Source organism: Balaenoptera ricei, chromosome 20 (genome assembly GCF_028023285.1).
Source record: "Balaenoptera ricei isolate mBalRic1 chromosome 20, mBalRic1.hap2, whole genome shotgun sequence".
Classification (NCBI taxonomy): domain Eukaryota; kingdom Metazoa; phylum Chordata; class Mammalia; order Artiodactyla; family Balaenopteridae; genus Balaenoptera; species Balaenoptera ricei.
Genome location: NC_082658.1, coordinates 42973781 through 43000344, shown reverse-complemented (window position 1 = coordinate 43000344; position 26564 = coordinate 42973781). Strand labels below are relative to the sequence as shown.

Below are 26564 nucleotides of genomic sequence, written 5' to 3'. Positions count from 1 at the left end.
CAGCACCCATGAAAGTACAGCAGGCTAATTTGCAAGTAGGGTAAAGTTTAGACTCTTTACAGTTCTTGACAGTGTTGCCCCCATGAGATTCCTGGGGACTGGTCTGCTCTCTTTGTTCTACCTCCCACCAAACTGGCTCCACCAAACGAGGAGATGCCCGAAGGAAGAGACCCCATCCCCCCGCTTCAGACCTGGATGGAGGACCATATCATGTTCCCCTATCAGGCTGGTATCTCCTTGACTCCAGCAACTGTATCCCATCAGACTGAGACTCTTCAGATCTGGGTTTGCATCCTCTGCTCCTCTCCATACCCCTGACTCTGCCAACACACCCCACTGTCAGGCCAGGAAAAGGAGTCTCCCAAGTTTCTATGATTTTATTCCCTTCCTCAGCCCCAGCTCTCTCACACACATACAGAACATCCAGGAGCTACACCCAGCTCTTGCCCGAGTTCTGCTTCCTACAGGACTTCACACCATGTCCTCTGCTCCTTGGAGCTAAAGCAATGAGCTGGAAGTCGGTGGGGTGGGGAGCAAGGGTGAGGAAGGACAGGGATAGAACAGAAAGAGAAAATAGTGATGCAAATAAACATAATGCTTTAAGTGTTTTCTGTGGGCCAGGTGAAGTCTGGTACTGCACTGCCATCTCTGACTTACAGATAAAGAGACTGAGGGTCAGAAAGATAATATGCTAAAGCTCAGAGAGATAATATGCTAGTAGCTTTTATGTTTATGTGGTAGAGCTGGGATTTGACCCCAGTCTATTGGGGGCCAAAGTTGCTCTCTATCCCCTTTAATACCTTCCCAAGAGAAAAGGTACTGTTTGGGGGTGCTTTTGGAAGCTCTAGAAAAGGCAACTATTCTGGGGTGGAACCCTATGGGCAGGTGGGGTTCTAGCCCCGCCCCCTCATAATCCAACAGAGGCCCTAGAGACCAGACCAAGTTCTGTGGGAACTCCCTCTCATCCCAGTGCCTGATGAAGGGAAGAGGGCAGCACAGCTTTGGGAAGAATGGATAAACACGGTGAGTGGGGCCGGAGGACAGGGTCTCTTGACTCCAGGGTGGACCAATCAACCCATCACCATGGCAACCCCAGAGTAGAAGCCCAACCTTTTCTCAGTTACCCATCCATGTACAAGCCCTCTTCTCTCTCTTTCCTGAATATTCTTGACATCTGCTCGCTCATCTTCACCTGCTGCTGTTCGGATCTTTGTCTTCTCTGGCCTGGACCACTGTAATGACTCCTAAGTAGGTCTCTCTCTGTCTCCTTCTGTCAGAGGGAACATCCTAAAGGATGGCTCTGAGCACATCCCCGTGTCAAAACGTTCAGTGGCTCCCCACTGCTGAAGGACAAAGTCCAAACTCCATAGTCTGGCCCCCCGAATCCCAACCTTCCTTTCCAATTCCTCATCCTCCCCAAATGTTCCCAGCACCCCTTTCTGGCTGTGCACTACGTCTGGCCTTTCACAACCAGAAGGCTCCTTCATGTGTTTTCCTAAATAAAAAGTACAGTGGACCTTGGGAATTCCCTGGCGGTCCAGTGGTTAGGACTCTGGGCTTCCACTTCAGGGGACACGGGTTCGATCCCTGGTCGGGGAACTAAGATCCCACATGCCGTGCGGCGTAGGCAAAAAAAAAAAAAAAAGGTACAGTGGATCTTGGTTCTCCACATTTAGCAATACCAAGAACTGGCAGAATCTTTGAAACAACTTTTCTTGAAAGGTTTCAAAAGTCTTGAAATTCAGAGGCCCCTCTGTTACCTACCATGTCACCTACCTGAGAGGGTTGGGAAGATGAAGGGGCATGATGTATGAAGAGGTTAGCCCGGTGACTACGTGCAATTGGTGCTCAATACATGTGGGCTGGAACACTAGCTTTATTATCATTCTGCTTTGTCTCCAACCTCTTTAAACATGATGGGCAGGGATCAATAGAAAAATTTCTAGACCTTTCCAGGGCAAACCCCAGGAATTGTGTCTTCCCTGCCCTCCTCCCCCTTTTTTTCATTACAAGTCTAGCTTCCCAGATCCAGCAGACAGCAGGGCACATGGTGGGGCTGGGTCAGTGCTGAGTGAGTGGTGGACACCTACCGGCAGAGGTACTTTCACATCAGTCCAGGAACTTCCCGCCTGCCAGGACTGCCGCTTGGGGTTGTGGAGTTTGTGTCCTGAACACCAGCAAGGGGGACAGTTGTGGCTGAAATCCAGCTGGCAGTTCGGGTCAAGCCTAGAAGGAGGAATAGACGCCTTTTCCTAATTGGCTCCCCCCTAGGGCAGCCTTTTCCTAATCGGTCTGCCCACGGGCTGGGAGGGCAAGAAAACTTCTATTTAGTCCGCTCAGAAGGGGCACTTTTCCTGTGTTGCTCATCGGAGGCGTCCATTTCTAACAGTGCAGAGGCGCTGTGTGCCCACCTGCCTGCCCCACCCTGCCGCAGGTGTTGCTGGGCTTTCTTAAGGTAAGGCCCACTTTGAAGACAGAAATCCCGTTCCAACCAGAAAACAAAATATAAACCACCTATTAAAATTCCAATCAGTGCACTTAATGTTTATTGACAGCCTGCACAGAGATCAGTCCCCACCCCGGAGCCAATTAGAAGGAAGGTGGCGATGAACCGCCATCTCCGGGTTCGCAAGGCTCATTGCACCTGTTTGTTGATGGCTTCCCGCCGCCCCTGAGCCAGGCGCTTCAAACACACTCGATCTGATACCTGCCTTACAGTAACCCTTGAGATAGGCACTACTTTTTCCCATTTTACAGATAGGGAAACGGAGGTGACAGAAGCGACGTGACTTGCCCCGAGTCTTCAGCTAGGAAGTGCGGGGACCTAGAAAATCAGGCCCTCCTTTGCACGGGAAATCCTGCACACTCTGTAACCCTCTCTTGGAATCCTGCTGGCCCCGGGCATCTCGTGCGCACTGTCCTTCGAACAACTGCCTATTTTTTTTGGGGGGGGGGGCGGGCGGTCGGGCTGTGGGCAACAGTCAGGGTACCAGGGTACCCAGGCCCTTCACTGACCTCCTCCCCGCCCCCCGCCCCCGCAGGCGTGAAGACCCCCTTGTGGAAGAAGGAGCTGGAGCAGCCCGGGACCAGGGAGGCGGAGGCGGAGGCGGAGGCCGCGGAGGAGGGGTCGGAGGAGGACGAGGAGGAGGAGGACGAGGAGAGGCCGCCGGAGGAGCGCGCGGCCGAGGGCGACGCGGAGGGCGGGGAGGCGGAGGGCGGCGAGGGCCGGGAGCGGGGCTCCGTGTCTTACTATCCGCTGCGCCAGGAGTCCAGCACCCAGCAGGTGGCGCTGCTGCGGCGCGCGGACAGCGGCTTCTGGGGCTGGTTCAGCTCCTTCGCACTGCTCGGCGGCCTGGCCGCTCCAGCCAACAGGTGAGGGAGCGCCGCTCGGCGTGGGCGGGATGCACGGGCGCCAGGGCCCCGGGCGGGAGCGGGCGGCGCGGTGCCCTGAGCGCCCCGGCCCCCGCCCGCAGGAAGCGGATCCCCCCGGAGGAGCCATGCGTGCTGGAGACGCGGCGGCGGCGGCTGCGCGGCGGGGGCTGCGCGCGCTGCGAGATCCTTTTCTGCAAGAAGTGCGGGAACCTGCACAGCTCGCCGAACTACGTGGCGCACTGCGTTCTGGAGCACCCGGATCTGCGGGAGGCGCGGGCTTCTGGAGGCGCAGGGGCTGCCGTGGGCCTTTGAGCGCCCCCCAATCCCCGGCCTCTGTGGCCCTCCATCCTCGCCTGACTCCAAACTCCCCGCCACCCTCTCCTCTCCCCAGACGCGGAGCGCTCTCCAGCACGTGCCTGAGAGCCGCCTTCCCGGAGCGCCCCCCTCCGAGCAGCCCAGCAGGCCCACCGCTGATGACTGGCCCCACCTGTCATCAATGCGGAGCCCAACATCACCTGGAGCTCCATTCCTCCAACAGCGCCTCCCGAGGGCCCCCGCGCCCGGGTCAGCACGCAGTGCCCACCGCCCACCTGACTCGCGCCCCCTGGTACAGCCTCACGCTCATCTCGGGGGTATTTCACGTCCTTCGGGCCCGGTGAGCAGAGGCGTCGCCTAGAGAGAATAACCCCTCTGGGAAACTTGCCCTTTCCCTCAAATCATTCAATAAAGCCCCTAATCAAAGTGTCAGTGCCTTGAGGTGTGGCGTGGGATAAAGATCAATCCTCCTCCCCTTCCCCCGGGTTCAAGCCAGAGGGAAAAGGGCAGGCGGAGAGCCTCCTCCCTGCAACTCCCCCCGGACGGGGCGGAACAAAGTACTTGCAGCCAAGGGCAGTCAAAGGCCGTTCTCCCCACCAAGCCGAGAAGAAAATGAAGCTGCCGGGCCAGGAATGCGCACTGGCAGCTGAGGGCTGAAGCTGGCCGGACCTTCCTCCCCTCCCGCGGGAAGCCCGGTCTGGCTGAGGTCAGTGTGTGTGCAGAGGAGGCACTGGCAAGTGTGGAGGGGGGAGGACTAGAGAAGCAGCCCCAGAAGCCGCTGAGACAGAAGACAGGGAGGCCGGGGAGCTGGGGCCTTCGCCAGGAATCCCAGCTATTCTCGGCCGGCCAGCGGGAGCTCCTGGAATGCTTCGTGTGTGGCCAGGAGAATGGGGCCATTGTGAGCACGAAGCTCTCTCGGCCTGCAGAGCCCCCAGCGACTGCAGCAGTGCAGACCTCCGGAGAGCCTCCTGTCCTCCCCCTGCCACGCAGGGTCCTTCATCTGGCCTGAGGGATGAGGTGGGCGAAGGATATTTTGATTTTTGAAGAGAGAGGCAGGGCGCCTCTCCCCATCACAGCTACACACACGCACAACTCACTGGTTCCGGCTTTGACCGGAAGAACATGGCTGCGGCCTCCCTGGCATCCATACCCACCTGCTCTCACTGGAAACGTGTCCAAGGAAGGCTGCTTCCCCCCTCCAGGCCCACCAGCTGGGAGCACCTCTTTATTCCAGCCTTCCCCCCAACCCCTGAAAGAAACGGGGCCCAGCAGGCCTGCATCGGCCTCCTTCTTGTTCTGGGTCCTGACACCCCTGAGGTTGGAGATTAAATAAGACACAATTCTCCAAGGACTGAGCCAGGAGGTCCTGAGGGGAAGGGACAGTCTTGCAAAGTGGTCCCAACTTCTCCTTGAGTTTTGCATCTTTCCTGGTTGCCCAGTGCTGTGGCCTCATGGACAGGAACTGCACCTTTAGGGGAAGAAACAAAATCCCCAAGGCCTGGGAAGGAATGAGTCTTTGGGCAAAGGGCCGTGGGGTCTGGGATCCTTTTCGGCTTCTCGTTGAATTGATCCCACAAAGATCAATGTCTTGACAGCACAAGGACATTCTCCAGGGAACAAATGCAGATGAACTTTCCTGCCCGGACTTCTGCAGGGAGGCTCAGAGGCTTCCAGACGGGGTCTGCCCTTGGGGCTGGGGATACACGTTGGCCATGAGAGCGCCAGCAATTCCCTAAGAGGTGGGGGCATCTTCAGAACAGGGTGCCCCCCGAGTTGGCGTGCCAGCAGCCCATCCAGGGCAGCTCTGTGGCCCAGCGGCCCGAGGACGTTGCTCGAAGTTTGGCCTGGTCAAGGCGCCAGTAGCGGTCGTCTCTGAAGAAGATGATGGAGCCGTCGGGCCTGGGCAGGGCGCCGCTGACCTCCTCAGGGACACCGCCCCAGTCCTGCAGGCCTCGGGGGTAGTAGGGCTCCACCTGCAGCCCCCCTCGGGCCAGCACGTAGTAGCGGGCGCCCTTGAAGAGGATGAGGCGGCTCAGAGGAGGGAAGAAGAGGGCAGCATCCGGGTGGGGGGGCAGGCCCCCGGCCCGGCACAGCTGTGGGGAGCCCCACACTGGCTTGGGGCCCTGGAACCTCCAGCATCGACTCCCTGTGGGACATCGGCAGAGCCAGGGTGAGTTGGTGCGCTCGCCCTTTGGTCCTCTACCCCACCTCTGTCCCCCCATATTCCTACTCCCCTTCATGTTGGAGCCCAAGGTGGTCAGTATTCGTGATAATCAAAATAGATCAGTTGTAAACAGTAGAGGAGGGACACTTGTGGCCTCCACTTCCAGCAGGTGTCCGCAGAGGGCAGCTTGCTCTGAAGGAACCTCCCCACCCCAGGCAGGAAGCACGCCCCCTCCCAGGTGAATAATAGACTTCAGGGAAGTCCAGGGGCTTTCTCCACGGCCATTACTACCAACAGTTCTGTGAGGGCAGGGATTTTTGTTTTGATCACTACTGTATCCCAACACCTCCAGCCGAGTTTGTAGAAGGCACTCAATATTTGTTGAATCAATGAATGAACACAATTTTCTCATGTAATATACTGCACATTCCTCAGGCATTATGTTCTTTTAATCCTCCTTCCCCAACAAACCTGAGGGATTATTTTCCCCGTTCAACAAATTCAAGCTCCAAGAGTTAAGTGACAGGCCCAGACTCACACAGCCAGGATTCCAAGGAAGGTTTGTCCTTCTGCTGTATTGCAGAGCTCAGAGCCATCCTCTGCTTCCCTCTAGACTCTTCTCTGAAACTCTCCCACCCGCTCTCTCTCTCTGGGACAACCGTGACACCTGTGCCCCCCAATCCATCACTAAAGGAATCTCCTGGGAGAGTTCCTGGGTCCACAGGTTCAGAATGGAATTGAGACTCCTCCCCTCTTTTGACCTTGGGCAGACTCCTCCCCTCTCTAGGCTTCAATTTTCTCATCTGCCCCAGGGCTGGTACCTTTGAAGAAGTAGAAGTCTCCATCCTCCAATGACACCGCGGCAGCCTCAATATGGGGGGGCAGCCCTGCCCACCTTTTCTGTAGTAGGTGGGGCTCTGAGACGTTGCCATCAGCTGTCACCTCCCAGAACTGGTTCCCTTGAAATATGTACAGTCGATGTTGCCCATCTGCCCAGAGACAAGAGAAAGCTGAGGAGTGACCATCAGCCTCCTGCCTTCTTTCCAGGGAAGGTGCTTCCCTAGAACCCAGCTTCCCAAACTGACGAGAGAGGATGCAGCAGAGAGGATACAGCATGCACAGCTGGGGCAGAGGGAAAAGTGCAGGAGAAAGAAGCGTTTTGCTTGGCGTGGGCTTGCTACCCTGCAGAATGCTTGTGACTTGGGAGTTCTGGATTTTATAATTCATCCCCCAACCTTGTACTCCAGCTCCGGAGACCCCTGGAGATGTGGAGGAGGAGGGAAGAAGGAAGCAAGGAACCGGCGGGACCATCTTACCTACAGTGATTGCATCGAAGGAAGAGTGGCAATATTTAGGACCTCGGGTTTCGGGGCGCCTTCCTTGGAGTCTGTGGGGGTCCCAGGCCTCAAAGTCCGTGAACAGCTTTCCCGGGAGCTGGATGGCCACTGAGTCGCCCTGGGGCTTCCCTTCACAGGGAAGGAGGGAAGCGGGAGAGAATGCACACTGGTTGGGGGTGTGTTGAGGGCTCGAGACCTCCCCCTTGGTTCATTTCATTATCTGACATGAGGGGCAGGGAAGGAGGGCAGGGGTGGGGAGTTAAGAGCTGTCCTTGGTTGTTGGTGTTAACCATAGCACCAAACTCAGAAGTCCTCTTTCCTGCTGAACAGTCTGGAAAAGGGTAAAATCGGAGTGGGGGAACCAAACAAGGGTTTGGAACTAAAAAGGGCAGAGGGTCCTCTTCCTTAAGTCCTGGACAATGCAGATGGCATGAGGGCAGAGTTCAGGGGCCTGGGCTGTGATAATTACAGCAGTTATAATAGCGACATCACTATACTTCACTTATGAGAATGAGGCAGAGTCTAACAAGCTTAGAATTCGGCACCAACTCCTGAATCCTGGTCTGCACCTTCCTAGCTGGGTGACCTTGGACAAGTTATCTAACGTCTCTGAGCCCCATTCTCCTCATTTGTGGATAAAAAGATACCTCATGGGTGTGTTAAGTGTCTGGCCCATGGTAGACACTCGTGAAATAGCAGCTATTATTATTACCTTTGTGTAGGTTTCTTAGGCTACAAAGCATGTTCATATCCACCAGAACAACAGCCCTGGGCGGTAAGCAGGGCCTCAATTATTATCCCCCCCCCCCTTTTTTTTTCCCCAGAAGATAAAACCGAGGGCTCTAAAAGGGGAACTGCTTTGCCCAAGAGCAACTGCTAACCCGGATGGAATGGTGACTTGATCCTGGGGATCCTGGCCCTGCCCACCGCACCAGGTACTCAGGGTCACAGCCCCGGGCTGGGGTCCAGATAAATCTCCGGGAAGCACCAGTCAGTTCATTCTGGGGGAGAAGACCCTGTCTAAGTCCACGGCCAGGCAGAGGCCCAGGCTTGGGGGAAAAGTGGGCATCAGCTCACGGAGAGGGAAATGCTGGAGAAGAGCCACTGCAGCTGGGAGCAGGAGCGAGGGCTCTGGGGTCTGGGTGGGACCGAGGACTGGGTCTGGGTGATGGGGCGGGGATACGAGAGGAATTGCGCGGCCCTGGTTGGGCAGGAATCAGCAACTGGAACGCAGAGGAGGGCTGTGCCCAGGAATTGGTTGCGATGATAGAGGCCAGGCATGCGGGTGGAGCACAGCAGGAGATGAGGTTTCTCAAGATTTGAGGCGAGCCCGAAGCTTCAGCATCGGGAAGGACCAGTGATGGGGAGGCCAGCTTCCTGCGCTTAGGATGGGGGATCCTATTGGAAGAGCCGGTGTCCGAGCCCTGGGGATCCCGGGTCGCAGGGGACAGGGGAGAGCGCAGTGGCGAGCGCGCCGGGGGCTCACCATACAGGCTCTGCACGGCCAGCACGTCGTCCCAGCTGAGCAGCGCGTCGCGGCCCAGCCTCTTGTAGTAGGGCGCCATGAGCGCGCGCGGCGCGGCCGAGTGGGTCAGGCCGAGCGTGTGGCCGATCTCATGCGCCAGCACCACGAACAGGTTGCGCCCGCGGCGGCGGCTCAGGGACCAGCGCTCGTCGCGGTCGAAGTGCGCTTCGCCGCGGCGGGGGAGGAAGGCGTGCGCCAGGGCGCCGCCTGCAGGCGGCGAGGAGGTCAGGTGGAGCCGCCGCCCGCGACACCCCCCAACTTCCCACCGCCCGGCTCAAATGCCATTGGCGTGTGTATGGCTGCGTTTTTGATGAGTAATTTCCCTCCTAATTAAGTCTGGCAGAAGCTGACGTGTGGAGCAATGAACAGATGATTAGGCTATGGGGCCTGGAAGCCTAAGAGGGAGCGTGGTGTACAAAGAGCACGGGGCCAAACTGCCTGGCTTCCAATCCCGGTTTTATCCGCTTACTAGCTGTGTGACCTTGGACAGATAGCTTAACCTCTCTGTGTCTTAGCTTTTAGATTTTAGATCTGAAAAATGGGCATGTTGATAAGGGAGTTGCTCCTTACGGGGTTGTTCTGAGTATTAAAAAGGGATGTGTGTACTTGTGTATGTTACATGTAATACTTAGTGTCTACCGCAGGTAATAACTGTTACTTACTTTCGAAGAGATCTAGGAGTAGGGACAGTGGTTACCCCCGAAGGGGGCTTAATGAGACTTCTGGGGTGTTGGTAGTGTTGTTTCTTGATCTGGGTGCTGAGTGTGTTTATGGGTAGGTATAGCTTATTTATTAATAAGTACATATAGGGGGGACTTCCCTGGTGGCACAGTGGTTAAGAATCCGCCTGCCAATTCAGGGGACATGGGTTCGATCCCTGGTCCAGGAAGATCCCACATGCCGTGGAGCAACTAAGCCCGTGCGCCACAACTACTGAGCCTGAGATCTAGAGCCAGCGAGCCACAGCTGCTGAGCCCGTGTGCCACAACTACTGAAGACTGCGTGCCTAGAACCTGTGCTCAGCAACAAGAGAAGCCACTGCAATAAGAAGCCCGCGCACGGCAATGAAGAGTAGCCCCCGCTCGCCGCAAATAGAGAAAGCCTGTGTGCAGCAACGAAGACCCAACGCAGCCAAAAATAAATAAATTTATAAAAAAAAAAAAAAAGGAGAGAGAGAGAAGCGTATGTAGGGGACTCCCCTGGCGGTCCTGTGGTTAGGACTCTGCACTTCTACTGCAGGGGGCATGGGTTGGATTCCTGGTCGGGAAACTAAGATCCCGCATGCCACGCGGTGGGGCAAAAAAAAAAAAGTATATATATTCTTGCGTTCTTTCACTCTTGCCTTCCCTCTGCCAGGGCCCTGTGTGGGTCTCTACTTCCCTGCTTCCCTGCTTGTAATAGGAATGAGCAGAGGGAGATGGGCTGGATCAGTGATTCTCAAGCTTGTAGTGGGCCCCAGATGCAGTTTTACAGTTTCTAGGGTCCTACTCCCTCACAATTCACTTTCCGCAGGAGTCGGCAAACAGCACTGCAATGATGCTGGCCTAGAAGCCCACTGAAGGTCCTTCTGGAGTTGCTTTCTTGGAGTCCAGGCCAGAGGGGACTGACAAAAGTTGGGAGGCTGCCTTTAAAGAGAGCTTCCTGGGGCACGGAGAGCCAGCCATTTGTAGGAGGAATACATGCTTCTAATTTTGAATATGCCCCAAGCTGTTTCGAGCCATGTAAGCCCTTTCTGTTTAACCCTCACAATAATCCTGGGAGACAGATGGGCGGGTTTCGAAGGGAGAAGACATAAACTCAGACAAAACACCTCTCTCAAATCAGAGAGCTGACTCCCAGCTCAGTGCTGTCTTAGTGACCAGACTCCACCTGGGGACCTGGGTATGGATATCAACGTCTCATGGAGATATCATGGGTGAAGTGAGTTACATGCAAGCACGTGTGTGTGCTACATGTGGATTCTCGAAGAGCCTAGGTCTCTCCCAGTCCTACCCTGGGTCTCAGCAGCAGGGCTTGGAAGTGGGCTTTGCTCTGCGTGGGCTTGATGGAAAGCAGGAGAGTGCAGGGGAGGTGGGTCCCAAGTACCCAGGCGACACAAGGGCTTAAGTCCCCACCGTGAAGGGGTCTGATCAGGTCTCCTCGCCTCATTAGTGGGGAGGAGATGCACAGATGGCCTGCATTCAGGTTGTGAAGGCTAGTGCTGGGCAGATGGGGAGGAGAGCAGTTTACATTGCAGCCGTAAGCTTTTAGGTCAGGGGCAAACAGGAGAACAGTCTGGGCTGTGGGTGTGTGAAGCAGGTGGCAGGGAGGGGGTAGAATGCCTCTTGCCCTGTGGCAGTGACTGTGCAGTGGGTGGTGGGAGGGCGGGAGTGGGGTTGTTGTGGCCTCTGGATGTTTTTAGAGCCTTGGTCTGGAGAACATCCACTCCTGGAGAACAAGAGAGGCACAGGCCTGACTAGAGGCAGGGGATGGATGACAAGACCCCAGAAGGTTCTCCCAAAAGAGATAATACTCTTTAGAGTTTGCAAAGCACTTTCCATGGAGAACCTCATGTGACCGTCCCTTCAGCCATGAGGCACCTAATAGGGCAGGGACCACTGTTCCCATTCTACAGATGGGAAGACTGAAGGTTCTTCAGAGGGGGCTGCAGCTTGGCCAAGGCCAAAGGGGGAGTGAAGGTTCCACTGCCCTCCCCAGACTGCCTCTCCTAGTTGGGTTTCCCTCCTGCCATGTGGGAGAGAGGCTCTGTGCCAGCACCTGGGCCATCGAAGGCGTTGCTCAGCCCGTCGTTGTGGTCCCCTTGGAAGAAGGTGAGGCGGATGTCAGCGGGGCCTGTGGCCGGGGCCTCCCAGAACTCCAGCGCCGAGACGTTGCTCCACAGCTGGAAGGCGGCACGCACGGCCCCCCGAACTGCCGGCTCAGACAGGTGCTGGGGCCAGTTCACCAGGCGGTAGGAGAGATGCCGCTTGTACCATTTGTTGCCTGCCACCCAGAGAGGCCGCATCAGTCACACCTGCTGCAGAGCCTGGGGCTGCTCCCTGCGGACCCTTTTGATGGGGAGATAGGTCCTCCTCCAGGAAGTCCCTGATGTGATGGAGGAAACACAGCCCAAATGGGAAGCCCCCTGTTTGGCTGTGGAGACACTGCTCTCAGACTGACAAGACTACGCTTGTCCTGCACGGTCCCTAGTCCAGTGGCTCGACCTGGGAGGTCCCAGTATGACAGGGGATGAGCAGCCTTTACCCGGGAAGAGTCCCCAACCTGAAGGAGTCCCGGGTCTGGGGCCATCTTCCCTACAATCTGGGCTGAGCTTGAAAACCGTGCTGCGTCTCTTGCTGGCAGCAAATCCCAGCCCCTGTCTACCGTGTCGGGGTGGAGCCACGGGGGCCACAGCCATGACTGCCCTCTCCCCCTTCCTCCTCTCCACCCCTCACACCCTCCCGCTGGCTCCCTTTCCCGTGCCCTGGGCCTGCTGCTGACCAGAGACCACAAGACCCATTTATTCGAGGTCCTTCTCTGACCCCTGGCCCTCCCCCTCACTTCCTCAGGGACTCTGCAGAGCTCTGAGGTGAAAACAAGTAAGAACAAAGGGTGTGTCTGTCACTGACCGAGAGAAATTTTTCCATCTCCACTTAGTTAAGAGTTCCTATTCCTTTGCCTCAAACTGCAGTTCCTCCCTGAGGCCTGAGACTCTGGCCTCTTGCCTGAGCCCCAGGTCAACCGTGTCCCTCTGCAGCTCGCCTTGCACCCAGGACCAGGGTGCTCAGAAAGTCCAGATCCCAGAGTTTTTCGTGGGCTATTTCTGAGCCCTGCAAGCTCAGGGACTGAAACTGTGGGAGACTCACAGCTCTGGAGGCAGGACTCCTGGGAGCACCCGAGAATCATGCTGTCTTTGGGTCTCAGTTTCCCAAATGGCCCAGACTCTCTGGAGCACAGGTGATGAGTGGGCAGGGCAGGCCCGGCTGTGCTAGGAGGCCAGGCCAGAGGACAGGGCCCCCTCTCCCCTTGGGGGGCAGGTGAAGGTTCAGATCTCCTGCCTTTTTGTCCTGGGGATATCCTTGCCTGAACCAGGTAGGAGGAGTGAAGTCATGGACGTTTGGCCATCTCCTTATCCATCAGTTTGCTGAAATTGAGACCAGGAGGAAGGGCCTCAGAATGAGTGAGTGGTGGGGCTAGGCCCTGAGCCCAGGCCCTGACACCAAATCCAGTGCGCTGGCCACTGTACCACACAGATAAGCAGGCCCGTTTGCTAACACTCAAGGCTTATAAATTTGCCTAAACATCGCTCCTCTGGGTCAAAGCGGGGGCTCTGCGCAAGCTGAAATTCTCCTGAATTCTCCAGCTGGCAGAAGAGCTCAGCACAGTTTCCCTCCCCCTCCATCCTCCATGGAAGCGGGGAGGAGGTGTCCCTTCTCTCACCCCTTTGGGCCTGGCAGCCACCCAACCCCTCCCAGCCAGTGACCAACCCTCAGGGAGGGAAGAGGGAAGGAGTCTAAGGAAGGCCGAGGAAGGCCTGGAGGAAGGCCAGAGGCGCCGCCTGAGGGTTCACGAGGTACCAGTAACACTTCTCATTGAATCGTAAGTTTCACCAGGCACAGGGCAGGCTGGCGCTGGGCTCTTTCACACCCTGCTATGGGTGACCAACTCTCAGACTCTCCCCCACCCCCCCCAAAACCTTCAAGCTTCTAGAAGAGTGTGAGGCAGCTCCTTCTGCCTCTTTGCAGCTAAAGAGGCCCCTCACTCCATGGGCAAGAAGTGGGGAGGCTACGGAGGACAGATAGGACTGGTACTGAGAGACTAATTTTCCTCGAGAGCAGAGCTGGATGGGGGGGTCCTTGGTGGGGCTGCTGGTGAGAAAGGAACCGCCTGGCCAGCAGCCTGAGCCCTCGTCCCTATCTTCTTGTAGGTCTGTGTCCTTGGAGCAGGCTGGCCACTTCAGGCCCCCATCCCAAACTCCTGGCTGGAAAGGGCTGGTTTCCATGGCAACCCTCAGGCCACAGCAGCACCTGGCACTGCACCCACCACGCCCTTGCTCCAAAATTCAAAAGGGAAGGGGAAGGAAAAGGAGATGGGGAAGGGCAGAGAGCTAGACTCCTTGCCTGGGGCTGGGGGACCCTGGAATCCTGACTCCCAACAGGCAACTGATACTGTGGAGAGAACGTGGGTTGAAATCCCAGTCCCTTTGCTTACAACCTCGTGTATCAAATTATAGACTCTCTCCAAGCCTCAGTTTCCTTACTTGCAAAGTGGGGTTGGTAAGACTCACCTCCTGGTAAAAGTGAAATAGCAAATGAAAAGGCAGCACAAAGCTGCCTGGCATGTGGTGGGTGCTCAATAAATATCCCTGCTCCTTCATTTTCCATCCCAGATACACCCCCTTCCCCGCCCCAGGGCTCCCCATCTCCACCAGCTGTGTGAGGGAGTAGGGACATTGAAGATCAGCCCTGCAGGCACAGAGTCCGGACCTGGTGCTTGGAATGAGGTTGCCAGATTTAGCAAATGAAAATACGGAACGCCTAGTTCAATGTGAGTTTCAGATAAACAGCAAATACTTTTTGTAGTATAAGTATGTGAAAACAAAACAGTTAAGTTGTTCATCTGAAATTCAAATTTAACTGGGCATCCTGTATTTTATCTGGCAAACCTGGAACCCAATTTCATCGGTATAGCATTTACCCACAGAATGGAAAGTCACTGGCCTAGAAATCCACATCATGTTTTAAGCACCTTCCCATGTTCTGGGTTTTTTCACATCCGGCAATCAGTCCTCCCAGTGAAAAGAAGGCTTGGCCACACTCTGGCTATGCGGCCCTGGGAAAGTCGCTCAAGCTCTTTGTACCTCATTTTCCCCATCTGTAAATGAGGATAATAATGGTACCCATCTCATTGGGTTGTTATTGGATTAAATGAGTTAATCCATTTTGAACCATGCTTGGCATGGTCATAAAGGCTCAGTGCGTATTAACTGTTATTATTATTACATTTTCTTTCCTAAGGCATAGGAAGTGCTCGGTGCCTGCCAAGCTCACAGCTCTTTTCTAGGGAATGTCTTCCCACCCAGGAGGTAAAGAATTCAAGCTGCTGTGGTTCATGTTGTGAATAAGAGAGAAATTCTCTGTCTAGTCTGGCCACTGCTGTCTGGACCAGGAGTCAGTGTCAGATAATGAGATGGAGAGGGAGGTGCCTTAGCGTGAATTTCTGTCCAAAAGGGATGCTCCACATTGGATAGTGACAAACGGACTCCATCAGTTCCTCCCTTAGGGCATGAGAAGAAGAGATGCTGCCGGAGGAAGCGTCCCTCGTGCTCAGGTCGTGTCCTGAGGGCTCAGGAAGCATCGTCTCAGTTCTCTGGGACACCGACTCTAGGCTGGCAGTGTCGCTATTGAGACTCTCTGGGGCTGCCCCATTTTCCACCGTGTTCTCCCAACAAGCCCTTCCCCTTAGTAATCAGCGCCTCTCCTTTGCAACCTGAACAAGCTGTTTCTGATGAGGAAACAGAGCAAAGTGACGTGGCCCAGGTCACACAGCTAAACTCAGAGCTCCAGATCCAGGGACACCGCTCCAGCTCACAACGCTCCTCCATTCCACCTTGTCCTTCCCCTCTGCTGTCCAGAAACACATGTTCTGGGGGATGCAGAACATGTTGACACCAGGGACATCTTGACCCCAGAGTCTGGACCCCATCGCTCCTCCTTGTTTTACCAGAATGCGGTCAGGCAGTACTGGGGATCCAGAGTGGCTGGATGTGTAGACACAGTGGAATTGGATTGGCAAGTACCTGGAAACAGACGTCCTCCAACAGCTGAGGGGAACAGCTCACAATTTTCTTACGAATTAACTAAGAAATAAAAACAGTGTGCCTCTTGTTCTGTTCATAATGGGTATTGTCAGCCAAAGTAGTTAATGCAAATTAAAAGAGGCAATGGCCCTAAGTGCTCACAGTAAAATGAATGAGATGAGAACCTAACTGAGCAACCCCGTCTTGTTAGAAATCTTGAAAACTGTGAAAACTGAGCAGAGAAAACTAGACTTAGTACAAACAAGATGTTAAAATTACACACAGTTAGGGCTTCCCTGGTGGTGCAGTGGTTAAGAATCCACCTGCCAATGCAGGGGCACAGGTTCGAGCCCTGGTCCGGGAAGATCCCACATGCCACAGAGCAACAAAGCCCGTGCGCCACAATTACTGAGCCTGCGCTCTAGAGCCCGCGAGCCACAACTACTGAGCCCGCACGCTGCAACTACTGAAGCCCGCGTGCCTAGAGCCCATGCTCCGCAGCAAGAGAAGCCACTGTAATGAGAAGCCCACGCACCACAACGAAGAGTAGCCCCCGCTGGCCGCAACTAGAGAAAGCCCGCATGCAGCAACAAAGACCCAATGCAGCCAAAAATAAATAAAAATAAAATATATAAATTAAAAAAAATTACACGCAGTTAAACTTGTTATTGATGAAGAATTGACAGAAGAATCAAATCTCCTTCATAAAGCGTAGATCTGTAATATCTGATCCTGGAAGATTGGATTTGGACAAAGAAGGAGAAAGTGGAGGAGGGGAAGGGAAGGAAAAACCCAAAACTACACAAGGAAAATCACAATGGCAGAAACTGTAATGTGAAAATGTCTAGAATAAGCAAATCTGCAGAGTCAGAGAGGAGATTGATTAGTGGTTGCCTGGGGCTGGGAAGAGGGAGAGTGGGAGTGACTGTTTCATTTTGGGCATGGGGTTTCTTCTTGAGGTGATGAAAACGTTCTGGAATTAGATTGTGGTGATGGTTGCACAATGCTGTGAATATACTAAAAATCACTGAGTTGTACATTTTAAGCGAGTAAATTTTATGGTATGTGAATTGTATTTCCATAATGCTGTTAAAAAATGTGCCGTGGTCAAAATAAAACTGATCGATGAATCACATCTTTGTTGAATAATTCTTATGAAAAAAGAATCGATTCTGTTGAAAATGACTTCAGTCAAATATAAAGGAAAATGTTGGCAATCGTTTAACTGCCCTACATAGCAAATTGATCAAGGCATTAAGTGGGCTTGATGGGGTTTGCTCTGGAAAATACTTGCACAAGGAAAATTTATCAATTTAGTGACTTCCCTGGTGGCGCAGTGCTTAGGAGTCCGCCTGCCAGTGCAGGGGACACGGGTTTGAGCCCTGGTCTGGGAAGATCCCACATGCCATGGCGCAACAAAGCCTGTGCACCACAACTACTGAGCCTGCACTCTAGAGCCCACAAGACACAACTACTGAGCCCCCGTGCTGTAACTACTGAAGCCCGCAGGCCTAGAGCCCGTGCTCCGCAACAAGAGAAGCCACCACAATGAGAAGCCCGCACACTGCAACGAAGAGTAGCCCCCGCTCGCCACAACTAGAGAAAGCCCGCGTGCAGCAACGAAGACCCAACGCAGAAAATAAATAAATAAATAAATAAATTGTTTTAAATGAAAAAATAAAGAAAAATTTAAAAGAAAGAAAATTCATCAATTTAGGCATAATTCTGACTTAAATATCTGTGTTCACAAACATGGTCCTTGGGTTGAGAGGTCCTATTCACCCACCCTAGGGGAGCGAGGTTATTCACAGAGCCCAGTCCGAGGATGAGACGTATTTTTCTGGCCATGGGGCTTCAGGGCACTGGGGAATCCCAACCCAGCTAGATTTTAACAGTGCTCACCTTGCCTGGCAAAGCGTTTCTTACGCCTCATTTTGGCCCGACGTCCAGTAAATAGGGCACTGACTCTCTTGGTCCAGGCCACCTGGCTATCGGTATCTGCCACCCCACAGCGGGGCTGCGTCATCTGGCGCAGCGTGGCGGGGTCCAGCATCCCGCTCATGGGCAGCTGGGACACCCACTGGAACTCCCTGTTAGGAGGAATTGAGATAAAGGACCACAGTGCGAGGCTGGCTGGTGGGGATGAAGGCAGGGAGCTTCCCTGGAGACAGCAGGATGCTGGGGGCAAGGGAGGGAGCAATGGAGTGTGACCCCCTGGGCACACGTGGGAGACCAGCCTTCTAGGAGGAGGGAGGAGGTGACCGGAGCTTTGCACTCCAGCACCACCAAGTCCTCCCCATCCCTCTGTCTTACCTGATGGCATTGCTGAATCGCGTGGAGGCGGGACTACTGGGGGCAGGTTCACTGAGATATCCGTACTTCTCCAGGAATGCCTGGGGGAGAGAGAAAGGTCAGCTTTCCTACGGTGTGGCACCCTTTCCCCTCCCTGGGTCTCCGAGGGTCCATGTCACATACATCACACCCAGGCTCATGCCTTTTCCCAACAAGGTCTATGAGCTATAGCAGAAAGAGTCCTGGCATCAAAGTCAGAACCTGGACTCAGTTCCAGGCCAACAACAGATCAGCTGGATATAGTTCTTGGAAGCCAGTGGAAAGAAGTGTGTGACTCATTGCCCATCCCTATCACCAGTCCTACCCTTCAGGGGAATGATGCACTCAGCTCCCTGCTTGCCCTTCTCACTCATAAAGCCCCACGAATGGATTAAAAAAATCACCTCGGCTGCTGAATTCTTATACAGACACACATCGACTCTTCATTTTTACCCCTCCTTGCTGTGTTACCTCTCCAGAAATAATTTTCTGTTTTCCTTGTTCTCTTCTTTGCTGTATTTCTTAACTCAGATCAACTCCAATCATAGCTGCTGCGTTAAGGAAAAGGCACAAGTTGGGAATGAAACCAGACACTAAGAGCCAGGACCCGCAAGCCCCTAAACCTTTGCAAGTATCCCCCCTCCTTTTTGTGGATTTCGTTATATCTGTCTCCAGAGACCTCCACATCCTCTTCTCAATAAAGCCACTTTCCATAAGGAACCCTTATTCTAGACAAACTCTTTCCAAGTCCATTTTATTGTTTTCCTGAGCTAACTTATTAGTATTTCAGCACTATTGTTTTCTTCTTTCCCTTTGCATAGGTATACCATTTGGGGATGCATAATGGATTAAAGGAGTTCTAGGGGCTTAATCTGGAAGACTCTTTACTGCTCAACATAGTGTGGCGTCATAGAATAGCCACTGGTCTTGGAATCAAGAATCTGTTCCCAACCATGACTCTGCTGGGTGGCCAGAGACAAACTACTTAACCTCTCTGAGCCTCCATTTCTTCACTCACAATGTGAGAACAGAAATAACCCCACAGGATTCTCAGAAGGATTAAATATAGCAATGTACATCTAGCATAGTTGTCTGGTATATAGTAAATGCTCAATAAACAGTTGATCAGGTTGATTTACCTTAGTGGGGAAATTAACAAGAGACTTTTGGAATGCAACCCATCTATAAGACGGGAGTGCTTTGAACAAGGCAGTTACACCTCTAGGTGCTTTATCTCAGACTTGCCTCACCCCAGCCAGGTGCCTGGTTCTCTTCCATGCCTCTTGCCTCTCCCTTGGTGAGGATGGACAGAGTGGCTTTCTAAAGGAAGTCAGCTAATTGTTTCCTTAGAAGCAGTTTTGCTGAGTGAGTGACTTGGGGGAGACTGGGTCACAGGCTAACAGGCTGGCACTCTCTGTACCTCTCCCCCCAAACCCACCCAGCCCTTATCAGGGACTTGGCTCCGGTTCAGGAACTTGGAAGCCTTGGACAGAGGCGGAGGACAGGGGAAACTGACGAGCGGCGTCTCCTGTTTCCTGGCTGGGCTGCCGTGCCTGGTACTTTGGCAGGCAAGGTGGGTGGAGGGCAGGATGGGAGTGGAGGCTTTTTTCAGGGGTCCATCAGAGGGGAAGTCCTGGGCTGACCTGTGGGTTTCAAGGCAGAGCTGAATTTCCAGAAGGCAGAGTCAGCAAGTATCCAGGACACCAGCCAAGAGACACCAAAAGAATGAGTAAAAGAAATGTTAAGAATTTGACACTTAATATTTCCATAAAAGCACCGAAGTGTTATAATGGGGATTATCAGGACTTAAGAATTCCCTTATACTTATTCTATGTTCACTATGCACATATCTTAAAACATTTTTAATTACAGGAAGGGGGCCCTTAATACTGAGTGTCCTAAAGTTCTGTTGAGTGGAGGGAGACCCACATCCCGGGGTGAGGAGGACGCAGGGTTGAGATGCCCTCTGCTCCTGCAGCCCTCCCTAACCCTCTTCTGCTTGCCCATTTGCCGTGCCTGTTTTCCCCTGCAAAGGTTGGAGAAACGCCCGTCTGCCTGGGAGAAAGAGCAGGGGTGTGGGGCAGGTGACAGCGTGGCAAAGGGATCCCAGGAGAAGACGCAGGATTGGGAGGCTGTCCTGTGCTCTCTCGGGGGCTCTCCGAGCTCCACCTGGGATCACCGCTGTCCCCCTTCATGGCAGCCATGCCCAGGCTGCTCCTCTTTGCCTCACAGTTCAAACATCAGGTTTTCTCTCTGCCCTGTCCTCCACCCATCCTCTCTCCCATGGAGCCCAGGGCTGGAGCTGCATGGAGAGGAAGCTGGAGGGCTGTGCCCCTCCAGGGATTCGCCTTGCTCAGGTCCGAAAGCTTGCGCCAACCTGCCTCACCCACTTGGTCAGGGCTGGGGCCACTTCCCTGGGGGAGTTGCCTCTGCAAAGCCCTGGGAGTGGCTGTGGTGTTTGGGGAAAATGAAGACGGTTCTCCCCAGACCCAGAAAGCTGAGAGGCATCAGAATTCCGGGGGTTCTAGTCCTCCATCCATCCTGACTTGTCCTGGGAGTGTGTGTAGAGCCCAGCCCGTTCAGTGCCTGAAGGAAGGGGAAATTCTGGCCATTACTGAGTAAGGCAAAACTAGCAATGAGGTGTAGCCAAATGAATCCCCGAGCTCTGAGTCACTAACCCGGCAGGGCCAGAGCACTGGACTGAGTGTCTTGAGTTTTATTCTTGGTGCTGCTGTGAACTGTGTGTCCTTAAGCAAGTCCTGTGCCTGTCTGGGCCTCAGTTTCCTCTTTTATAAAATGGGGGGGTTGGATTAGAGCTAAGATCTACTCCAGCTCCTTCTCTTATTGTAGCCTTGTTTCTGCAACTGATTAGCTATGTGAACTACGGCAAAGTTACTTAACTTCTCTGTGCCTCAAAATATAAAATGGGGGTAGGAATACTGCTTTATGTTTCTCACAGGAGTGTCATGACAATCCAGCAAGAAGAAGCTTTGGGAAAGCTTTATGATAGTTGCTCCGTTAAAAACGTTATTTTTCCATTTATAGTCGCAGAGCCTCATTGCTGGAAGGGACCTTTGGTAGATTAGTCTAGGAGGGGTCAGCTTCCAGTCTCCTGTCCACAGAGTGGCGGTGACATCCTCCATATCAAAGAATTGCAGCAGCAAAAATGAAACCAAGAATTAAAAAATTGCAAGCTCATGCAAAAACCGTGTTGCTTCACCTATGATCTATTACTTCTCCTGTTATGTTTCATTATGATTCTAATCTTTCGATAGTGACTCTGGGTGATTGTGTTTATCATCTGATACACCTGTGGCATTATTAGCCAAGTCAAGACACAGGGGATGACAGCTGATGTTCTGCCTTAGCATGTCCCATAAATAAAAATGTTTTCTGGTAATCAGGAGCACAGTGAGCTCTTGCCTATTGTAAAGCTTTTCAGGGCATCTCACCTTCTTTGAGCTTCACAACTACCTTGCAAGAACATAGGCAGGACAGGTGTTGTTATTCCCATTTTAAAGATGAGGAAGGTAAATCTCAAGGGAGTATAGTGTCTCATACTTGAATCTAAATCCTCTGACACCTATCCCAGGATGTTTTATTTCACATTTAAGCAAGTGGCTCAGAGGCTTTAAAACCGAAGGAGCAGGGTCCAAGCTCCTCTCACCACTGGGAGATGGCCCTCAAATATAAGAAAGGTAAAACTGGGGGTGTTTCTAGCTGGATTCCTTCTGTCTCCTCCGCGAGCAGGCCCAGGGGCAGAGCAGAGGGAAGAACCTGCTCAGGCAGGGGACTCCAAAGAGGCTAGGATCCCATCTCCCATGACAATCCACAGGGGCCCTCTGACAAGCCACAGGTATTCAATAGCACCCAAGTATGTTCTTCACAAAGACAAACATCTGCTTCCAGAATGTATTGCTTTTGCTCTCTGACTTCTGGAACCTACTGAAGTTTTCAGGGCAGTGGGACAAGCTCCGCCCCTTTCCTTTATTTTGGGCAAAGACCTCCCCTTCCCTTCTGTCTGACTCCCTTCCTCTTCTCCTCCTTTCCCTTGTCCCTGGTCCCATATTCACAAAGTTCTGTCTACGTATAACTTAGATACCTCTTACTGTAATCCCCGTGCCTTCTTTCATTTTCCATCCTTAAGGAAGTTGGAAAACATTAGCTGGCTAGTCTCAATCCAGATCCCATCTTGTATTTTTTTCTAATGCCAAATAACCAGACTGTATGGACCCATGGTCCTCACTGGGTGTGGGGCAAAGTTTAAGGCACAAAATAAAGCCCTAACCAAGATTGTGTTTAGGAGGAGTTGTCCAACAATCTCTCCCTTCTATGTTCCTGCTTCCACCATCCAGCTTTTACTATTAATAGATTTCTTGGTTTTCAGACTGGTTTGGCAATTGCTTTTCCATCAACTTGTGGTCCTCTGGGACCCTTCAGAGCCTCGTCTGCACCCTATGAATCACTGAGCTGAGCTCTTGGGAAAGGCTTCCATGCCCGGGCTTCTGGGTTTCTGACTCACACAAAATAAAATGAATGGATCTGTGGTATGAGAAGCAGACACTGCACCTGGTGGTGGATACTCCACAGAAGCTCCAGTGTCTCCCTGGAGAAACAAACTACCCAGCTTCCTGTTGCCCTGGCACACTGGGAATAGCCGTGAAGATGTGCTTGATTACTGAGTGGAAGGCAGGTCCTGGACACATTGCCGGGTTGCGCTAAAGAAGGTCCAAGCAATGCATGGTAGATAGATCTCTCGGGACAGTCTGTGTTGCCCAAGAACAGGATAGGGCCTGGCTGGGAATGGGAGGGGGGCCAGGGTGATGATGTCATTCATTAACCCTCAATCTTGCAACTCAGCAGTGGAGACTGTTCCTGCCCGCTAATGTTGTGAGCAGCTCTAGTTTTCTTAAGTGGGCAGCAATGAACTTGTTCACAATGCAGCTTTGTAAGCCGTCAGTCCCCTGCCAGGCAAAGCCCACTCTGGAAAGCCCTCGATTTTATTTCTTTGTGTGCACACAGGGGACACATAGAGCCATGCATGCAGGGCACAGGAATACACACAGAGACACCCAGATAGATAGCCATGGACATAGGTAGATGAAATGCATACACACATACACACAGAGGCAAAGGCGTGCAAGCATACCAAAGTTAAAGAATGTTAGTGCTGGAGAGAATCTTAAAAATCATTTAAGAAATTTAACTCCCTTATTTTACAGAAGAGGAATCTGCTGACTGGAGAAGGGAAAAGACAAGCTTAAGATCACACAGCTGTTTTACTATTTCCTTCTTTCCATCTCCTGAACTTTGACCTTTGTCTGTGAGCTCAGCAGGACTGCTGTGCTTTGTTTGGGGTCTGGCTCCCTGCACTGCGGTCAGGGAAATGAACCGGAGCAAAGAGCTGGGGTGATCAGGGGGCTCACTTTGTGCAGGTTCCTTTCTGTGGATGGTTGTATTTCCCTAAATGATCACATCTCTCATTCTCATGCTCTCCTTACGATGTGACTCCAGCACTCCTCCCACCAACTGTGGGGTCTGTGTTCCCACCCCTTGACCTGGAGTTTGTGATTCCACACAGTGGAGTACAGCAGAAGTGAGGCTATGCAACTTCCTAGTCTGGGTCACAGAGAGATACAACTTCTGCTTCTCTCGCTCTCTTCTCTCTCTCTCTCTCTCTGCTCTCAGCCTGGAGACCCAACCAACATGTTTGGAGGCAGGCCAAACTAGCCCACATGCAGAGACCATGTGGATAGGCCCACATGGAGAAGAACTGAGGCCCCCAGCTGACAGCCAGTATCATCAACTGCCAGAGAGGTGAGTAAACAGCCTTCAGATGGTTCCATCCCCAGACACTGCAGAGCAGAGACAAGCTGCCTTGATGTGCCCTATTTGAAATTCTAACCTACAATATCTATGGACATAATACATGGTTCTTTTACTTCACTGAATTTTGAAGTAATTTATAATGTAGCCATAGTAACTGCAACACCGTCTCTTAAGAATTATAGCCCTGTTGTCAAATGCTGAAAATTGTTGTCTTACATACTTTGTCCTGTATTATTGTTCTAGGAGAGCAAGTCACCAAGCCAGGGCTTTAATTTGAAGCTCTGTTTTCTAAAATAACAACAACAAGAACAACATTGAGAGCAACTTCCTTTGATAGACTGCTTTCTACATACTAGGTACCGTGCTGAGCCTAGAATGTATTTCACATACATTATCTCATGAAACCACACCAAAATCTTGTGAAATAGGCATTACTAACCCCCATAACACAGAGAAGAAAACTGAGGCTCAGAGAGGATAAATAATTTACTGATGGTTTGCACACAGGTCTGCCTGACACTGAAGTCCATGCAATTGACCATATACAGAAACACATATAGACATACCGACACACACACACAATTTGCATATATATATGCATATAGGGACACATCCCCATTACACATTTCCAGAGTTCTTTATGCTTTTAAAATATTTCCTGCTCTCAGAGGTAAAAAAATCCCCTTCCCCCAGTTATGTTAAATAGATGGAAAGAGACTTAATCGGCTAGATATTACATTTCCCAAGCACACCCCAAGATGAAATTCTCTCCATCTGGGGCCACCGCAGGCATGGGCGGCAGAGATACGGTCTCTGTTCTCTCGCCAAGGATTGCCTGGGACGGGGACCTGGGGGAAGGTGGGATGGAACTCTTAACAAGACTTGGCTTGGTACACAGAAGCCTTCTCCTGGGGCCAGGAGGACTCTGCACTTGATGTTGTAAGACTCTAAATTCAGGGAAACAGAGTGATTCGTGAATGTGCAAAAGCAGAGAGCACAGAGCAAGAGACTAGTGCTTAGATGGGGAGGGAGTGAAGGAGTTGGAGAGCGGACCCCCTGGTGGAAGCAGGGTCTTTTCCAAATACTCCAGAGCAGTAATGGGAAAGGGCTGGTGGAAGGAAGAGTGGTTCAGAGGTGGTCCTCCTCATTTTGCAGGGTTCTTAAATTCAGCATGTCTCTCTCTTCTAGGGGAGGGGAGTGGGGATACTGAGAAGCTCACAACTGGCAGTTTTACAGCAGGAATGATGCTCTGTGAGAGTCTCAGGGCAAAGTGCTGGGCTCAGTCATTTAAAACTTATTTGCCTCCCTTCTCCTTAAAATAGTCGTGACCCCAGTTTCTAATCCAGAGAAGAGATAAGAACACAGACAGTGATGTTCCTTTGGGGAAGAAAGAAATGAAACTGGTGTATTATTACAATCACCTATATCTAGAAAGTAGACGCCCCAAGTTCACCTCTAACCCCACCTCACAAAAATTCCCCTTGTGCAACCTACACCAAGCAGTTGAGTCCAAAGGAGGAAAATGAAATGGGAAATCTTTAAGGTTCACCTCCACTTCCCCACCCCCTTTTCTCCAGTTCAGTCCTGAAGCACTGTTTAAAGCTCCTTAGAAGCAACTCTTAAGAGTATGCTACTCTTGGGACTTCCCTGGCGGTCCAGTGGTTAGGGCTTCGCGCTTTCACTGCAGGGGGCATGGGTTCAATCCCTGGTCGGGGAACTAAGATCCCACAAGCCGCGCAGCACAGCCAAAAAAAAAAAAAAAAAAAAAAAAGGGAGAGAGATAGTATGTGTGCTACTCTCACCCATTTTACAGATGCAGAAAGTTCTGAGCTTGGGCGCTCACTAGCCCCAGCTGGTCAGGGGCAGCACCGGCCCAGGAAGCCAGAGCTGTTTCCCGTGTCCCCGGCCAGGACCAGACAGTACGCTCTCGCCAGCAGTCTGGGAGTCTCGGCAGCGTCCGACACTTGGGGAGGACGTGTGATGAATGAACTGCTACGTCTCCCAGACTAGGCGGTGAGGGACAGTGGCTCCGCGCTAAACTGGGGTGTAGGGGTTCCCTCTCCCTCAGTTCTTGCATGTCTATCCTATCTTTTCGCTGCCCCTTCCCCTTGTCCTGGGAAATCAGTGCAGATCCGCCTGCCCGTGTGGTTCCAGCCCTGGCTTGGGGTTCGGGGGTGGGGTAGGGTGATGGGGTGGGAGGGGAGAGAATGTTGCCCTAGGCTCTTTGTGTGCAAGTGCGAAGGGTGCGGAGGACAAGGGAGGGTCATGCCGATGGTCAGCTCAGATGGGGCGGCTGGGTGGCCTGACTGCAAAGTTCGGGCGGGTCTCCAGCACGCGGACCCTCTCCGCCCCACACACACCGCGTACCTCCGCCTCCCTGCGCAGCTCCTGGCCTACGCGCTGGGCGAGCTGGGCGTCCAGGCCGCCCCACAGCAGCAGCGGCAGGGCGCGCAGCAGGAGGCCGACACGCGCGGCCATGTCGCCGCCGTCCCTGCCGCTGGGCGCGGGGCACGGGACGCGGGGCAGCCGGCCGTCGGTCCGCCGTGCCCGGGCCCCCGCGGATGCTCCAGCTCTGCGCCGGCCCAGCGCCGAGGGGAAGGTTGCAGGGGCTCGCCCGTGCCCGGGCTCCGCGCGCCGGGCAGCTCCTCCGCGGCGCTTCGCCGGGAGCCGGGTCGAGGTCGTCCAGCCCGGCAGTGCCTGCCCGCGGGTCCGCCGGCCCAGGGACCTAGAGGCGAGGGAGGGAGGCGAAAAAGAGAGGAGGAGGCGGGACCCCGGCACTCCGGTCCCACCCACACGCCTCGGCTCCTGGAACAAGCGGCGGTGCTAGAGCCTCTTCCGCAGGCTGTGTGGCCTCGCCCGGCGCCAGCCGTCTTGCGAACCCGTCCTCTAGTCCGCCACCTCCAGTCGATCCGG

General features: G+C 53.2%; 2 protein-coding genes across 5 annotated transcripts; one reads left to right on the top strand and one right to left on the bottom strand.

Annotated features, from left to right (window-relative positions):
• Window positions 1-153: 153 nt before the first annotated feature.
• On the top strand, window positions 154-3854 carry C20H17orf50 (chromosome 20 C17orf50 homolog). Its single transcript, XM_059906425.1, has 3 exons — window positions 154-229; window positions 3042-3372; window positions 3474-3854. Exons 1-3 carry the CDS (start codon window positions 154-156, stop codon window positions 3682-3684), a joined length of 618 nt encoding a protein of 205 aa, XP_059762408.1. The 3' UTR covers window positions 3685-3854.
• MMP28 (matrix metallopeptidase 28) lies at window positions 2518-26359 on the bottom strand. 4 transcript variants are annotated; one of them, XM_059908852.1, is made up of 9 exons: window positions 26019-26039; window positions 18294-19485; window positions 17805-17884; window positions 17394-17581; window positions 11471-11695; window positions 8675-8920; window positions 7168-7317; window positions 6673-6840; window positions 2518-5833 (listed from the first exon to the last, which is right to left on the bottom strand). In XM_059908852.1, the coding sequence occupies exons 4-9, from the start codon at window positions 17551-17553 to the stop codon at window positions 5439-5441; spliced, it is 1344 nt and encodes a 447-aa protein (XP_059764835.1). In that variant the 5' UTR covers window positions 17554-17581; window positions 17805-17884; window positions 18294-19485; window positions 26019-26039; the 3' UTR covers window positions 2518-5438. The 4 variants fall into 4 exon arrangements, with proteins under 4 accessions (XP_059764835.1, XP_059764834.1, XP_059764833.1 ...); XM_059908851.1 differs by lacking the exon at window positions 26019-26039 and having other exon boundaries at window positions 18294-18373; window positions 19466-19485; XM_059908850.1 differs by lacking the exon at window positions 18294-19485 and having other exon boundaries at window positions 26019-26359.
• Window positions 26360-26564: the final 205 nt, after the last annotated feature.

Coding starts and splice junctions, on each gene's coding strand:
- C20H17orf50 (XM_059906425.1), top strand. CDS start 154: ATGCCCGAAGGAAGAGACCCCATCCCCCCGCTTCAGACCTGGATGGAG. Junction 230..3,041: donor CATGTTCCCCTATCAGGCTG/GTATCTCCTTGA, acceptor CCGCCCCCGCAG/GCGTGAAGACCCCCTTGTGG. Junction 3,373..3,473: donor CTGGCCGCTCCAGCCAACAG/GTGAGGGAGCGC, acceptor CCCCGCCCGCAG/GAAGCGGATCCCCCCGGAGG.
- MMP28 (XM_059908850.1), bottom strand. CDS start 26,129: ATGGCCGCGCGTGTCGGCCTCCTGCTGCGCGCCCTGCCGCTGCTGCTG. Junction 17,582..17,804: donor CGATTCAGCAATGCCATCAG/GTAAGACAGAGG, acceptor TCCTCCTAACAG/GGAGTTCCAGTGGGTGTCCC. Junction 5,834..6,672: donor AGACTTCTACTTCTTCAAAG/GTACCAGCCCTG, acceptor GATGTCCCACAG/GGAGTCGATGCTGGAGGTTC.